Source organism: Engystomops pustulosus, chromosome 6, assembly GCF_040894005.1.
Source record: "Engystomops pustulosus chromosome 6, aEngPut4.maternal, whole genome shotgun sequence".
Classification (NCBI taxonomy): Eukaryota; Metazoa; Chordata; class Amphibia; order Anura; family Leptodactylidae; genus Engystomops; species Engystomops pustulosus.
In genome coordinates, this window is record NC_092416.1 from 20,948,411 (window position 1) to 20,963,445 (window position 15,035).

The window sequence follows — 15,035 nt, forward strand, 5'->3', positions numbered from 1 at the left end:
ACACAGGCATGCCCCTCCCCCAGGACTCACCACATACTGCTGGCAGGGAGCCAGGTAATGTAAAATTAACTAAAGTACTGAAATGTTTCAGAATGCTGACAAAGGTATTTTTAAAATCAGCATAGCATAGGCTATTGAAACCTCATACCAGCTATGATGGGAGTGGCCTTTGGTGGCGCAATGGATTTTATCATAATTTATGAAAAAAACAAGCAAGGCTGTGTTTCATCTATTGTCCTGGTTGACTGACTTACCCTATTATCTCACTTCATAAATTTGTTGTATCTATCTACTCCATTTATATAACACCAGTCTTTATAGACAATGACCACTATCGATAGTGCTAAGTGATAGCCCATACTCTTGGGTCCAAGCCAGTGTATGCCATAGTGACCGAATCGGAACTGATGCTTTGTGTGAAACACATGCAGCCATTCACGTTCAGTCTGGCCTACCGGGGCAGATTAATTTACCGGTGGGCCTCCTAGATAGGTGGACACCAGGGCATTGTATAGCATACACCGGTGGTCAGCATACAGCATCTCAATCATCCTATGTATAATATTTTGTGTGGCTTTTCCAAACTCCCCAGTTAATCTTTATTTGCAGTAGATGCATTGGGTGGCTGAATTGACACCTAGATGTGTTGTCTAGCCAACCGTTATCCCTCCTTCCTTACTTTTAGGTCCTACCTTTTCAGTCTTGCTCTGTGGCCTCAATCACCAATAATCCGGCAAACCTCAGCTAGCTGCTGCCCAAGGTCTACAACTGGAGGAGATAAATTCCTGACTCACATAGTTAAGAGGTCCCAAGATCAAGGCAGAATCAGTCATCAGAAGTTACTACCTAAATTTTAGGTATTTGTGAATGGGCATCAGGTAATATTTTTGTGTGGTTGTACAGTCGTGGGCCTCACAAATGTATATAACGGTTGGACCTAGATCAAAGATGACAACAATGATGAGAAAACTCTTGAAACACTCACCATAACGAGAGACACATCCTAATACGACTAGGATTTGATTGATCAAACATAACCCGAGGAGGCAGAAGTAGAACATCAGCATGACCAGCTTCTTACAGACACTTAGCAAATGTATAAAAAGATCACGAAGAATCTTCCAAATATTCCGACAGATTTGCTCGAAATGCTTATTAAAATTTCCCAACATCTCTAAAGAAACCTGGACATCAGTTTGAGTTGACTCCTTCACCGTCTCCTGGTCATTGATACCAAGGTTCCTGGGGACAAGAGGTGAGATAATTATATGGAAACTTCCTTTTTGATTAATTACCCACAAGGATGTTCTTCATCAATCATGGAGCCCCATAGAAAAATTCGGAAAAAGCTGGAGGCAATGTGGGCAGTGTGAAGATGAAGAGAACGTAGATGTAGAAGCTCACAATGAGGCTACTCCATACTTGCTAGAGGAGTCTCTCGACAATTGGTGATATAAATCTCTCCCCGTGTTGGGACATCACAGGGATCACCAAGTGAAAATCGGTTAAGAACATTATAATAAATTTGTATTGATGAAAACTTTACTCACTTCTGTCGTCTGGTGGAGATTCTCACTGAAACAGAACATAAAGTTCCGTAAGAAGTAACACATTTTTATGATTTTATACATTTTTTGACTTTATACATTCCAATTTTGGTTATAGGTTGTGTGGTCTCCTGGGTGTCCCCAAAAATACCAAATCATCCTATTGATAGATATTACAACCCAAGAAAAGGGATGATGGTCAAAATACTTACCAAGTAGAAAAACGTTTCTTGTACCAATGAGGATTATAGTAACTGAGAAGAAGACAAAGAGGCAGACGGAGAAGACCAGTTGGACAAGCAACTTTGTGATACCAGGAACTCCGAGCAAGCGTTTAAAGAGATCACACAGAAAGCCCCACATTTTCAGGAAGATGTGCTTGAAATGCTTATTTAAGTCGGTCCTCATCTCTGATAAAGGCAGGTCATCCGTCTGGGTTCCTCTCTTTAGTGAGTCGTTTTGGGGAGGGATCGGTATTTTTTGCTCCTCCATAACTTTTTCACCATTCTTCTTTCGTTTCCTTCCACCTTCGGGGGTTGCAGCAGTGCTCTGGACACTAAAACAAAAGGGGTGAAGAGGTTTGTAGTCCTTCAAGCCAACCTTCATAACAGCCTGCTGCATGAACAATAAGGACTTCAGCAACAAGATCTTCAACGAGAAGAAGAATTTATAGGATAAAAAAGAATAAAATGACTTATCCAAGGAAGACCTATCTATCCTTCCATCACCTGCAACTCTTTACATACGATAAAGCTTTCACCAGCTTTAGGATACATTTACACGTCCATAACCTCATAGAGGTCTATGGCACAAGGTTATGGTCTTACTGCACTGTGACCAAACCAGACAGCGCAAAACATAGAGCAGGTCCCATTTTGGACCTTGCCCAATATATATGCAGCGCAACCACTCAGCTTCCTATGGAGATGGAAGGGATGAAGAGTGCTCACTCCCCTTCCCTTCTCCCACCAGCCACCCTAGCTACCTATGGTCCAAGTGAACTCATAAAGGTGAGAATGTAGCCCTGTGTAATCAGGGCCGGCTCCAAGTTTCAGGGGCAATTGTGCGACAGAGCATTAGTGGGTCCCTTTGCAGGTCCCCCTCATCCCCCAATGGATTAAATGTGGCCAAATTGAAAGTAAAAAATTGTAATACTCACCTTAGTCCTCAGGTCCAGGCAGGGCTCCCGCTCTCCTGTCCTCTGGTCTTCTGCACAGTGAAGGAAAGAATGTCCTGCAGTGCATAGAGCGCTGCTTATGGTACCAGCACCCAGTGGGCCTGCCCAGCAGCTTTGGGGCCTGGCACTTGTCTGAGTATGCCGGGTGCTGGCACCCTGTGTGTAATCATACCTTTGTGTGTGTTATTATTAGCAGCAAGATTGTGAAAAAAAATATTTATGTTTCAGGATTATTGGTGGATTCGGAGCTCTCTGGTGCACTGACATTTTCAGCCCTTTCCCCAGCTCTGAGTCACTGCTTTAGTAGACTTCTACAGTAGTTATGCAGAGGGAAGAAGAAGTGTTGTGCTCTGAATTTAGCTTCAATCCTGTAATATAAATACATTTTTCCCAACCAGCTTGTCAGGATTCGGGGGTAGTGGACCCACTGGACCCCCGCGGACGATGATGTAAGCTAACACCTGGGAGCCACAATCTGATCACGTGCGACACAATCCCTTGTTAAATACCTGTCCCAGCGGCGCAAATCCCGAAAACTGCGCACAAATAGCTTGGAGCTTTTTTGTAGCAATGTCTCTTAATCGGTTTCCGTATATATGCTAACAAGGTCCCCTAGGGGTCTCAGTCAGTTCTCCATCATACTTGGGCTGCCATTAAGGGTGTATAAGCAGCAATGTCCAAAAAAGGAAAGCTGGTGTGGAAGGACCCCCTGACCTGAGGGATACGTATCAGAGGACCTCCGCTAGGGTTGGTGGGTCAGGCAGCAGTAGGACTGTGGAGGGGGAGCAGAGGCAAGATAAGGGGCCTGGCGCCGTCCGCACTGACCTGTTGACTGCGTATCAGCGCACAACTACCAGGGAGGGCAGGTAGCAATGGGCACAGTGAGGGTCATTTACTGAGGGCCCGAATCACGTTTTTACGGCGGGTTACCCGAATTTTTCCATTTTGCGCCAATTTTTCCTGAATTGCCCCAAGTTTTTGGCACACACGATCGGATTGTGGCGCATCGGCGGAAATCGGGGGAAAGGGGGGCGTGGCCGTATGAAAACCCAACGGAATCGGAAAAACCACTGCATTTTTTTTTTAAAAAGTGTCGCTGGACACGTGCTTAACTGCACCCGGCCCAGCTTGGTGAAGTTCAGTGCACCCCGAGGAACTTCATCGCAGTAGCGACACCTGGTGGACGTCGGGGGAACTACCTTAGTGAATTGTCGGAAGACCTGAATCCTCCACACAGAACGCGCCGCTGGATCGCGAATGGACCGGGTAAGTAAATCTGCCCAATAACTTTGTCCTTCTGTAGCAGCGTATAACTTACTCTCCAGACTCAGTTTCAGAGTCCAGGAAAAATGCAGGTGATAGCTTGTCCTCTTAACCCCTTAAGGACACAGGGTTTTTTTTCGCTCATTTCTTGTTCTCCACCTTCAAAAATCCATAACTTTTTCGTTTTTCTGTGTACAGAGCTGTGTGAGGGCTTATTTTGTGCATAACAAATTTTACTTCTCTGCTGCATTACATATTATTCCATGCCGTGTACTGAGAAGCTGGTAAAAAAATCCAAATGTGGAAAAAATAAAAAAAAAAAAAAAACGGCTTGTGTCACGTTATTTTGGGCTCAGTTTTTACAACTTTCTTTGTGCGCTCCAAATAACACCTCTGCTTTATTTTTTGGTTCGGTATGATCGCGGTGATACCAAATTTATACAGGTTTTTTTGCGATTTAATACATTTTTAAAAATGATTGTGTACAAAAAAATAAAATTTTGCCATCTTCTGACGCTCGTAACTTTTTCATGCTTTGGTGTATGGAGCTGGGGGAGGGGTCATGTTTTGCGAAATCAGATGACGTTTTCATTGCTACTATTTTGAGGTGCGACATTTTGATCACTTTTAATGTCATGTAAAATGGTGTAAAAGTCGCTTTTTAGACATTTGGGCGCTATTTTCCGTTATGAAGGTCACCTCTGGCAATAACCGTTTTTATAGTTTGATAGATCGGGCATTTTGGGACACGGCGACACTTACCCGGTCCATTCGCAATCCAGCGGCGCGTTCTCTGCGGTGGATTCGGGTCTTCCGGCGACTCACTAAGGCAAGTCCGCCGAGGTCCGCCGGAGTTCACGATCCGTTGCTGGGTGCAGGTAAGCGTGTGTCCAGCGACACTTTTTTATTTAAATGCAGCAATTTCTCAGAATCCGTCGGGTTTTCGTTCGGCCACGCCCCCCGCTTTCCGTCGCGTGCACGCCGGCGCCGATGCGCCACAATCTGATTGCGTGCGCCAAAAACCCGGGGCAATTCAGGAAAAATCTGCGCAAATCGGAAATATTCGGGTAACACGCCGTAAAAACGCGAATCGGGCCATTATTAATGACCCCCATTGTGTCTGTGACTTTTACTGTTTATTACGTTTTATATCATTTATAGGGAAAGGGGCTGATTTGAACTTTTAGGTTTTTGTTTTTTTTATTTTTGAAACTTTTTTACTATTCTTTAGACCCTCTAGTGCAGTGATGGCAAACCTTTTAAAGACCGAGTGCCCAAACTACAACATAGACACGCTTATTTATCGCAATGTGATTTATACTTCCTTCTCGGTCACAGTTTTCATTGATACCAGCACCTGAGGACACCAATAAAGAAGAAAATAGTCCCAGGTAGAGCTGTCACTTTAAAATAGCTCTGTGCACAGCAAGAAGATACCTGGAGTCATCTCTGGTGATGGCCTGGGTGCCCACAGAAAGTGCTCTGAGTGCCACCTCTGGCACCAGTGCCATAGGTTAGCCATCACTGCTCTAGGGTACATTAACCCTAGAAAGTCGGATTGTTCCTACTATATACTGCATATATTGCAGTATATGACATTTTTGCACAGTAACGAATCTGCAGAAATCTGCATGTCAGACAATCGTCACCCACCTGATAACGTTCGGAGGAGCTACAATAGGAACCAAAATGCGTTGAGAACGGCATCAGAAGGGCTAAAAGCGTTTCTAGCAGTGGGGGTTTGCTGCCCAATGCAGGTACAGCGCAGAACATTAGGGGTTAAAGGTACTGGATTAAGGGCACAGAGGAGGCCTCTAGTGGCTGGTGGTAGGCCCCTGTGATGTGGTGCAGGCCTCGGATCTACATTCTACTTCAGGCCCAGGCTTCTCCGGGTCTGTAGGCCTCAGTCAGATGCAGGCTGCCCCTGTGCTTCCAGGCTGTAAAATAGTTAAAAAATGCTGGATGCGAGGGCCAGGCCCCACTGATGCTGTTCGGGGGGAGGGGTCTGAGTCTATTCTACCCGCAGGAGAGTGTTCCGGCCGCTGAGGAGGTGCCTCCATCGGCCACTCTTCCTAGTCGAGACCCTGGCTTCTAGGCCAGCACTAGGCCGAAGTCACAAAATGCAGTTTAAGGGCTCATTCACATGGCCGTCTGCGGGGACGTACATGCGGCCGCAAATTTGCGGCCGCATGTACGTCCCCATAGACGGCAATAGCGGCGCAGCGCAGATACGGTGCCACACATGTGTGGCACCGATCCGGGCCGCACACCGCAAAAAGATAGAGCTTGCTCTATCTTTCGGCGGATGTGCGGCCGTGCACTGCTATTCTCTATAGAGGGAGGAGGGGCCACCTCCTCCTCCTCTCCAGCACACGGCGGTATGCCCGCACGGCGGGCATACCGCGTGTGAATGGACCCTAAGGGCTCCAAAGAGAGGCTCCTGTAGCCCTTAAAGTGGCAGATGGACTGCATAAGTGCACAGATGGCAGTGGATTACAATGCCCGGGCGGGGAAGCATATTTCAGTGTCCTGTATGCACTGTTTGTGCATACTACCCCCTGTAGTATACAGCCAGCCAGCCCCCAGTAGTATACAGTCATCCCCCAGTAGTATACAGCCAGCCAGCCAGCCCCCAGTAGTATAAAGCCATCCCCCAGTAGTATGCAGCCAGCCAGTCCCCAGTAGTATACAGCCAGCCCCATGTAGTATAAAGTCAGTCTCCTGTAGTATATAGTATATAGCCAGCCATCCCCCTGTAGTATATAGGCTGCCAGCCCCACTCTAGTATATAGACTCCCATCCCCCTGTAGTATATAGCCAGGCAGCCCCCAGTAGTATATAGCCAGCATGCAGTACTATATAGCCATCCAGCCCTCAATTGTATATGACCAGGCATCCTCCTGTAGTATATAGCCAGCCAGCCCCCAGTAGTCTATAGCCAGCCCCCTGCATTATATAGGCAGCCAGCCCCCTGTAGTATACAGCCAGCCCCCAGTAGTATATAGGCAGCCAGCCTCCTGTAGTATATAGCCTGCCAGCCCCCAGTAGTATATAGTATTTAGCCAGCCAGCCCCCTGTAGAGTATAGCCTGCCAGCCCCCAGTAGTATAAAGTATATAGACAGCCAGCCTCTAGTAGTATATAGCCAGCCCCCTGTAGAATATAGCCTGCCCCCAGTAGTATATAGTATATAGCCAACTAGCCACCAGTAGTATATAGCCAGCCTCCCCGGTAGTATATAGTATATAGCCAGCCAGCCCACTGTAGTATACAGCCAGCCCCCAGTAGTATATAGCATATAGGTAGCCAGCCCCCTGTAGGGTACCTCTAGGGTAGACCCCCTGTAGACCCTCTAGGGTACATTAACCCTAGAAAGTCTGATTGTTTCTACCATATACTTCATCGGAACCAAGATGCGGCGAGAACGGCATCGGAAGGGCTAAAAGCATTATTAGCGGTGGGGGTTTGCTGCACAATGCAACAAGCCCCACCTGTGTATGTAGGGAGCTCAGCCCTTGAGCCCTCATCACACATCCCCCGCACCTCTGCACTGTACAGGTACAGCGCAGAGCATTAAGGGGTTAAAGGTACTGGATTAAGGGCACAGAGGAGGCCTCTAGTGGCTGGTGGTAGGCCCCTGTGATGTGGCGCAGGACTCGGATCTACATTCTACTCCAGGCCCAGGCTTCTCCGGGTCTGTAGGCCTCAGTCAGATGCAGGCTGCCCCTGTGCTTCCAGGCTGTAAAATAGTTAAAAAATGCTCGATGCAAGGACCAGGCCCCGCTGATGCTATTCGGGGGGAGGGGTTTGAGTCTATTCCCCCCGGAGGCGAGTGTTCTGGCCGCCAAGGTGGTGCATCCATCGGCCACGCTTCCAAATTGAGACCCCGGGTTCTAGGACCACGCTAGGCCGCACTAGGCCGAAGTCACAAAATGCTGTTTAAGGGCTCCAAAAAGTTACAGGACCCTCACAGAGAGGCTCCTGTAGCCCCAAAAGTGTCAGATGGACTACAGAAGGGCACAGATGGCAGTGGATTACAATGTGCACAATCAGTATACAAGTGCATCCATCGGCCACGCTTCCAAATTGAGACCCCGGCTTCTATGCCAGCGCTAGGCCGCACTAGGCCGAAGTCACAAAATGCTGTTTAAGGGCTCCAAAAAGTTACAGGACCCTCAGAGAGAGGCTCCTGTAGCCCCTAAAGTGTCAGATGGACTGCAGAAGGGTACAGATGGCAGTGGATTACAATGCCCGAGCAGGGAAGCAGATTTGAGCGTCCTGCTTGTGCTTACTACCCCCTGTAGTATACAGCCAGCCAGCCCCCAGTAGCATACAGCCCTCCCCCAGTAGTATACAGCCAGTCCCCAGAAGTATACAGTCAGCCAGCCCCCAGTAGTATACAGCCAGCCAGCCCCATGTAGTATACAGCTAGCCAGCCCCCAGTAGTATACAGCTAGCCAGCCCCCAGTAGTATACAGCCAGCCAGCCCTCTGTAGTGTACAGCCAGCCAGAAGTAGTATACAGCCAGCCCCCAGTGGTATATACACAGCCCCTTGTAGTATACAGCCAGCCTGCAGTAGTATACAGCCTGCCAGCCACATGTAATATACAGCCTGCCAGTCCCCAGTAGTATACAGTCTGCCAGCCCAATGTACTATACAGCCAGCCAGTCCCCAGTAGTTTTCAGCTAGCCAGCCTCCAGTAGTATACAGCTAGCCAGCCCTCAGTAGTATATAGCCAGCCCCCTGTAGTATATAGTCAGCCCACTGGATCACATTTTAAACACTTTTTATTCCCTCTTTTATGTCATGCAAAATTGTGTAAAATCGCCATACAGCGTAGTATACAGCCAGCCCCCAGTAGTATACAGCCAGCCCCAATGTAGTATACAGCCAGCCAGCCCCCAGTAGTATACAGCCAGCCAACCCCATGTAGTATACAGACAGCCCCATGTAGGATACAGCCAGCCAACCCCATGTAGTATACAGCCAGTATGCACCCCTGTAGTATACAGCCAGCCAGCCCCCTGTAGTATACAGCCAGCCCCCTGTAAAATACAGCCAGCCCCATGTAGTATACAGCCAGCCAGCCCCCTGAAGTGTAAAGCCAGCCAGCCCCCAGTAGTATACAGCCAGCAAGCTCCCAGTAGTAGACAGCCAGCCAGCCCCCAGTAGTATACAGCTAGCCAGCCCCCAGTAGTATACAGCTAACCAGCCCCAAGTAGTATACAGCCAGCCCCAAGTAATACATAGCCAGCCCCCTGTATTATATTACCAGCCAGCCCCCTGGCTTACATTTTGATCACTTTTCATTCCATTTTTTATGTCTTGTAAAATGGTGTAAAAGTCGCGTTTTGGACATTTGGGCGCTATTTTCCGTTATGGGGGTCACCGCTTTTATAATTTTATAGATCAGGCATTTTGAGACAAGGCGATACCTATTGTGTCTGTGACTTTTACTGTTTTTTAAGTATCAGTTCTAGGGAAAGGGGGTGATTTGAAGTGTTAGGTTTTTTACGTTTTTTATTTTTGAAACTTCTTAATTATTTTTTAGACCCTCTACGGTACATTAACCCTAGAAAGTCTGATTGTTCCTACCATATACTTACATTTTTGCACAGTAACGAATCTGCAGAAACCTGCAGGTCTGACGAAGACTCGTGGCAACCGATCGCTTCTCCTTGATGACGTTCGGGGGAGCAACGATCGGAACCAAGATGCGGCGAGAACGGCATCGGAAGGGCTAAAAGCGTTATTAGCGGTGGGGGTTTGCTGCACAATGCAACAAGCCCCACCTGTGTATGTAGGGGGCTCCGCCCGTGAGCCCTCATCACACATCCCCCGCAGCTCTGCACCGTACAGGTACAGCGCAGAGCATTAAGGGGTTAAAGGTACTGGATTAAGGGCGCAGAGGAGGCCTCTAGTGGCTGGTGGTAGGCCCCTGTGATGTGGCGCAGGACTCGGACCTACATTCTACTCCAGGCCCAGGCTTCTCCGGGTCTGTAGGCCTCAGTCAGATGCAGGCTGCCCCTGTGCTTCCAGGCTGTAAAATAGTTAAAAAATACTGGATGAGAGGGCCAGGTCCACCTGATGCTATTCGGGGGGAGGGGTCTGAGTCTATTCCCCCTGCAGGGGAGCGTTCCGGCCTCCAAGGAGGTGCATCCATCGGCCATGCTTCCAAATTGAGACCCCGGCTTCTAGGCCCCCGCCAGGCCGCACTAGGCCGAAGTCGCAAAATGTAATTTTAAGGGCTCAAAAAGGTTACAGGACCCTCACAGAGAGGCTCATGTAGCCCCTAAAGTGGCAGATGGACTGCAGAAGGGCACAGATGGCAGTGGATTACAATGCTCGGGCGGGGAAGCAGATTTGAGCGTCCTGCTTGTGCTTTCTACCCCCAGTAGTATTCAGCCAGGCAGTCCCCAGTAGTATACAGCCAGCCATCCCCCAGTAGTATACAGCCAGCCAGCCTCCAGTAGTATACAACCAGCCCCCAGTAGTATACAGCCAGCCAGCCCCCAGTAGTATACAGCCAGACTCCAGTAGTATACAACCAAAATGGTGTAAAATCGCCATACAGCGTAGTATACAGCCAGTCCCCAGTAGTTTACAGCCAGCCCCCATGTAGTATACAGCCAGCCAGCCCCCAGTAGTATACAGCCTTCCAACCCATGTAGTATACAGCCAGCAACCTATAGTATACAGCCAGCCAACCCCCTGTAGTATACAGCCAGCCTGCATCCCTGTAGTATTCAGTCAGCCCCCTGTAGTATACAGCCAGCCAGCCCTCTGTAGTATACAGCCAGTCAGCCCCCTATAGAATACAGCCAGCACCATGTAGTATACAGCCAGCCAGCCCCCTGAAGTGTACAGCCAGCCAGTCCATCAGTAGTATACAACCAGCAAGCCGGCTGTAGTATACAGCCAGCCAGCCCCCAGTAGTATACAGCTAGCCAGCCCCCATTAGCCTACAGCTAGCCAGCCCTCAGTAGTGTACAGCTAGCCAGCCCCCAGTATTATACAGCTAACCAGCCCCCAGTAGTATACAGCCAGCCCAAAGTAATACATAGCCAGCCCCCTGTAGTATATTACCAGCCAGCCCCTGGCCTACAATTTTTAATTTTTTAGATCTGGCAATTTAAGACAAGGCGATACCTATTGTGTCTGTGACTTTTACTGTTTATTAAGTATCAGTTCTAGGGAAAGGGGGTGATTTGAACTGTTAGGTTTTTTACGTTTTTTACTTTTGAAACTTTTTTATTGTTTTTTAGACCCTCTAGGGTACATTAACCCTAGAAAGTCTAATTGTTCCTACTATATACTGCATATATTGCAGTATATGGCATTGTTGCACAGTAACAAATCTGCAGAAACCTGCAGGTCTGACGAAGACTCGTGGCAACCGATTGGGGGAGCAACGATCGGAACCAAGATGCGGTGAGAACGGCATCGGAAGGGCTAAAAGCGTTATTAGCAGGGGGGTTTGCTGCACAATGCAACAAGCCCCACCTGTGTATGAAGGGGGCTCAGCCCGTGAACCTTCATCATACATTCCCTGCACCTCTGCACCATACAGGTACAGTGCAGAGCATTAAGGGGTTAAAGGTACCGGATTAAGGGTGCATAGGAGGCCTCTAGTGGCTGGTGGTTGGCCCCTCAGATCTACATTCTACTCCAGGCCCAGGCTTCTCCGGGTCTGTAGGCCTCAGTCAGATGCAGGCTGCCCCTGTGCTTCCAGGCTGCAAAATAATTAAAATAATGCTGGATGCGAGGGCCAGGCCCCCCTGATGCTATTCGGGGGGAGGGGTTTGAGTCTATTCTCCTCGCAGGAGAGTGTTCCAGCCGCCGAGGAGGTGCATCCATCGGCCACGCTTCCAAATTGAGACCCCGGCTTCCAGGCCCGCACAAGGCCGAAGTCGCAAAATGTTGTTTACGGGCTCAAAAAAGTTGCAGGACCCTCACAGAGAGGCTCCTGTAGCCCCTAAAGTGGCAGATGGACTGCAGAAGGGCACAGATGGCAGTGGATTACAATTTCGGAGCGGGGAAGCAGATTTGAGCGTCCTGTAGTATACAGCCAGCCAGCCCCCAGTATTATACAGCCATTCCCCAGTAGTATACAGCCAGCCTGCCCCCTGTAGTATACAGCCAGCCTTCCCCGCTGTAGTATACAGCCAGCCAGCCCCCAGTAGTATACACCCAGCCCCATGTAGTATACAGCCATCCCCCACTAGTATACAGCCAGCCAGCCCCCAGTAGCATACAGCACTCCCCCAGTAGTATACATCCAGCCCCCAGTATTATACAGCCAGCCAGCCCCCAGTAGTATACAGCCAGCCCCATGTAGTATGCAGCCAGCCCCCAGTAGTATACAGCCAGCCCCCAGTAGTATACACCCAGCCCCATGTAGTATACAGCCATCCCCCAGTAGCATACAGCCAGCCAGCCCCTAGTAGTATACATCCAGCCCCCAGTATTATACAGCCAGCCAGTCCCCAGTAGTATACAGCCAGCCCCATGTAGTATGCAGCCAGCCCCCATAAGTATACAGCCAGCCAGCCCCCAGTAGTATTCAGCCAGTCAGCCCCCAGTAGTATACAGCCAATCACCAGTAGTATACAGACAACCCCCAGGAATATACAGCCAGCCAGTCCCCAGTAGTATACAGCCGGCCAGCCCCCAGTTTTATACAGCCAGCCCCCATTAGTATACATCCATCCAGCCCCCAGTAGTATATAGCCATCCCCAATAGTATACAGCCAGCCCCATGTAGTATACAGCCAGCCAGCCCCCATTAGTATACAGCCAGCCAGCCCACAGTAGTATACAGCCAGTCCCCAGTAGTATATAGCCAGCCAGCCCCATGTTGTATATAGCCAGCCAGCTGCAGTATGTAGCTTGCCAGCCCCCAGTAGTATATTACCAGCCAGCCCCCTGTAGTATATAGCCAGTTAGCCTCCAGTAGTATATAGCCAGCCAGCCTCCAGTAGTATATAGCCAGCCCCCAGTAGTATACAGCCAGCCAGCCCCCAGTAGTATACAGCCAGCCAGCCCCATGTAGTATACAGCCAGCAGCCAGTAGTATACAGCTAGCCAACCCCCAGTAGTAAACAGCTTGCTAGCCCCTACTAGTATACAGCCAGCCCCATGTAGTATAAAGCCAGCCCCCAGTAGAATACAGCCAGCCAGCCCCATGTAGTATACAGCCAGCCCCCAGAAGTAATCAGACAGCCCCAGTAATATACAGCCAGACCCCAATAGTATACAGCCAGCCCCCAGTAGTGTAAAGCCAGCCAGTCCCAGTAGTATACATCCAGACCCCATGTAGTATACAGCCAGCCAGCCCCAAGTAGTATACAGCCAACCCAGCCCAAGTAGTATACAGCCAGCCAGCCCCATGTAGTATACAGCCAGCCCAGCCCCTAGTAGTATACATATTCTTATACAGTAAGAAGCTTGTAAGTGGCTATTATGACCTTATTGTGTGGAGGTAAAACCCCTCCATGGCACATGAGTCTTATCATAGCAGCCCACACATTGCAGGCAGCACACATACACACAGAAAACCCCAGCGTCTGGGTCATGGCCAAAGATAAGTGAATAGTTAGCATTTCCCTGATCCCTACAGTCTGCCAATCCCTCATCCTGACTATCTCTAGATACTACACTCCAGATCCCTTCTGTAAGTTATGGAAAGTTACTTACTCGCTGGCTGTATTTGCCATCGTCTTCAAAGGCTTCTAGCGGAATAAGGAAGAAAGATAAAGTTGCAGAAGTATAAAGTGATGTAATAAATCTCACTGCTGCTCGCTATAGCCTGGAGTAGCTCTATATGTCTGGAGTAGCTCTATAGCCTGGAGTATCAGAGGCCGGATACAGCACGTCCACCTTGTAGTCCACTTCTCCTGCAAAAAAGGAAATGATTCAGCACAATGTAGCGCAGCTGTAATTATTTATCTATTTTTTTGTTACCCTTTACAACGCTTTTCGCTGCTTCACGTGTCTATGTGACTCTATGAGCAGTCCCTGACCTCTGAACCCCCCCCCCACACACTAAAATCCACAACACTGTTCTTACTAAAGGTCCCTGAGCAACAGACAGACTCAGGATTATCTATACTAGAACTAGGAACGGAGTGAACTGATGTGTGTTGTAATATACAGGGGAGGGCATTCATATGGAGACACCGAAATAAAATGGGAAGGGTTGGTGATATCAACTTCCTGGGTGTTGATCATGGCGGCCATTTTGAAGTTGTCCATTTTGGATCCAACTTTATTTTTTTTTTATAGAAAGAGGGTCATGTAACACATCAAACTTATCGAGAATTTCACAAGAAAAACAACGGTGTTCTTGGTTTCAACCGATCTTTAATCTTTCATGAGTTATTTAAAAGTTTTTTTGACCACTTATAAATTGCTGCCCATTGTGTTGGATTGTCAAGGCAGCCCTCTTCTCCGACTCCTGATACCCTGGTAGCAGCACCGCAGGAGAAATGCTAGCACAGGCTTCCAGTATCCGCTGTTTCAGATTCTGCACATCTCATATGTAACTATTGCCTGGATCATCCTGGAAGCCTGTGCTAGCATTTTTTTTCTGCAGAGCTGTGCACCTGTGTGACATCACATGAACAAGGATATAAGGAGCTGTTCACCCATGTGACATCACATGACCAGGGATATAACGAGCCGTGCACCTGTGTGACATCACATGACCAGGGATATAACGAGCCGTGCACCTGTGTGACATTACATGACCAGGGACATAACAAGCCATGCACCTGTGCGACATCACATGACTAGGGATATAATGAGCCGTGCACCTGTGTGACATCACAAGACTAGGGATATAACGAGACATGCACCTGTGTGACATCACATGATCGGGGATATAATGAGTTGTGTACCTGTGTGACATCACATGATCGGGGATATAATGAGTTGTGCACCTGTGTGACATCACATAACCAGGGATATAACGAGCCATGCACCTATGTAACATTACATACCCAGGGATATAACGAGCTGTGCACCTGTGTTACATCACATGACCAGG

The 15,035-nt window shown here is 48.6% G+C and overlaps 1 protein-coding gene across 1 annotated transcript; it reads right to left on the reverse strand.

Moving 5' to 3' along the window:
- Positions 1-489: 489 nt before the first annotated feature.
- On the reverse strand, positions 490-13,788 carry LOC140065576 (uncharacterized). Its single transcript, XM_072113172.1, has 4 exons — positions 13,685-13,788; positions 1,760-2,103; positions 1,551-1,575; positions 490-1,242 (listed from the first exon to the last, which is right to left on the reverse strand). The coding sequence occupies exons 1-4, from the start codon at positions 13,702-13,704 to the stop codon at positions 843-845; spliced, it is 789 nt and encodes a 262-aa protein (XP_071969273.1). The 5' UTR covers positions 13,705-13,788; the 3' UTR covers positions 490-842.
- Between the last annotated feature and the right edge of the window lie 1,247 nt (positions 13,789-15,035).

Excerpts from the sequence above, each read along its gene's own strand:
- LOC140065576 (XM_072113172.1), bottom strand. The coding sequence starts at position 13,704 with ATGGCAAATACAGCCAGCGA. Across the intron at positions 2,104-13,684 it reads ATGGCAAATACAGCCAGCGA|TGTCCAGAGCACTGCTGCAA; the intron begins GTAAGTAACTTT and ends CTTTTGTTTTAG. Across the intron at positions 1,576-1,759 it reads AAGAAACGTTTTTCTACTTG|TGAGAATCTCCACCAGACGA; the intron begins GTAAGTATTTTG and ends GTTCTGTTTCAG.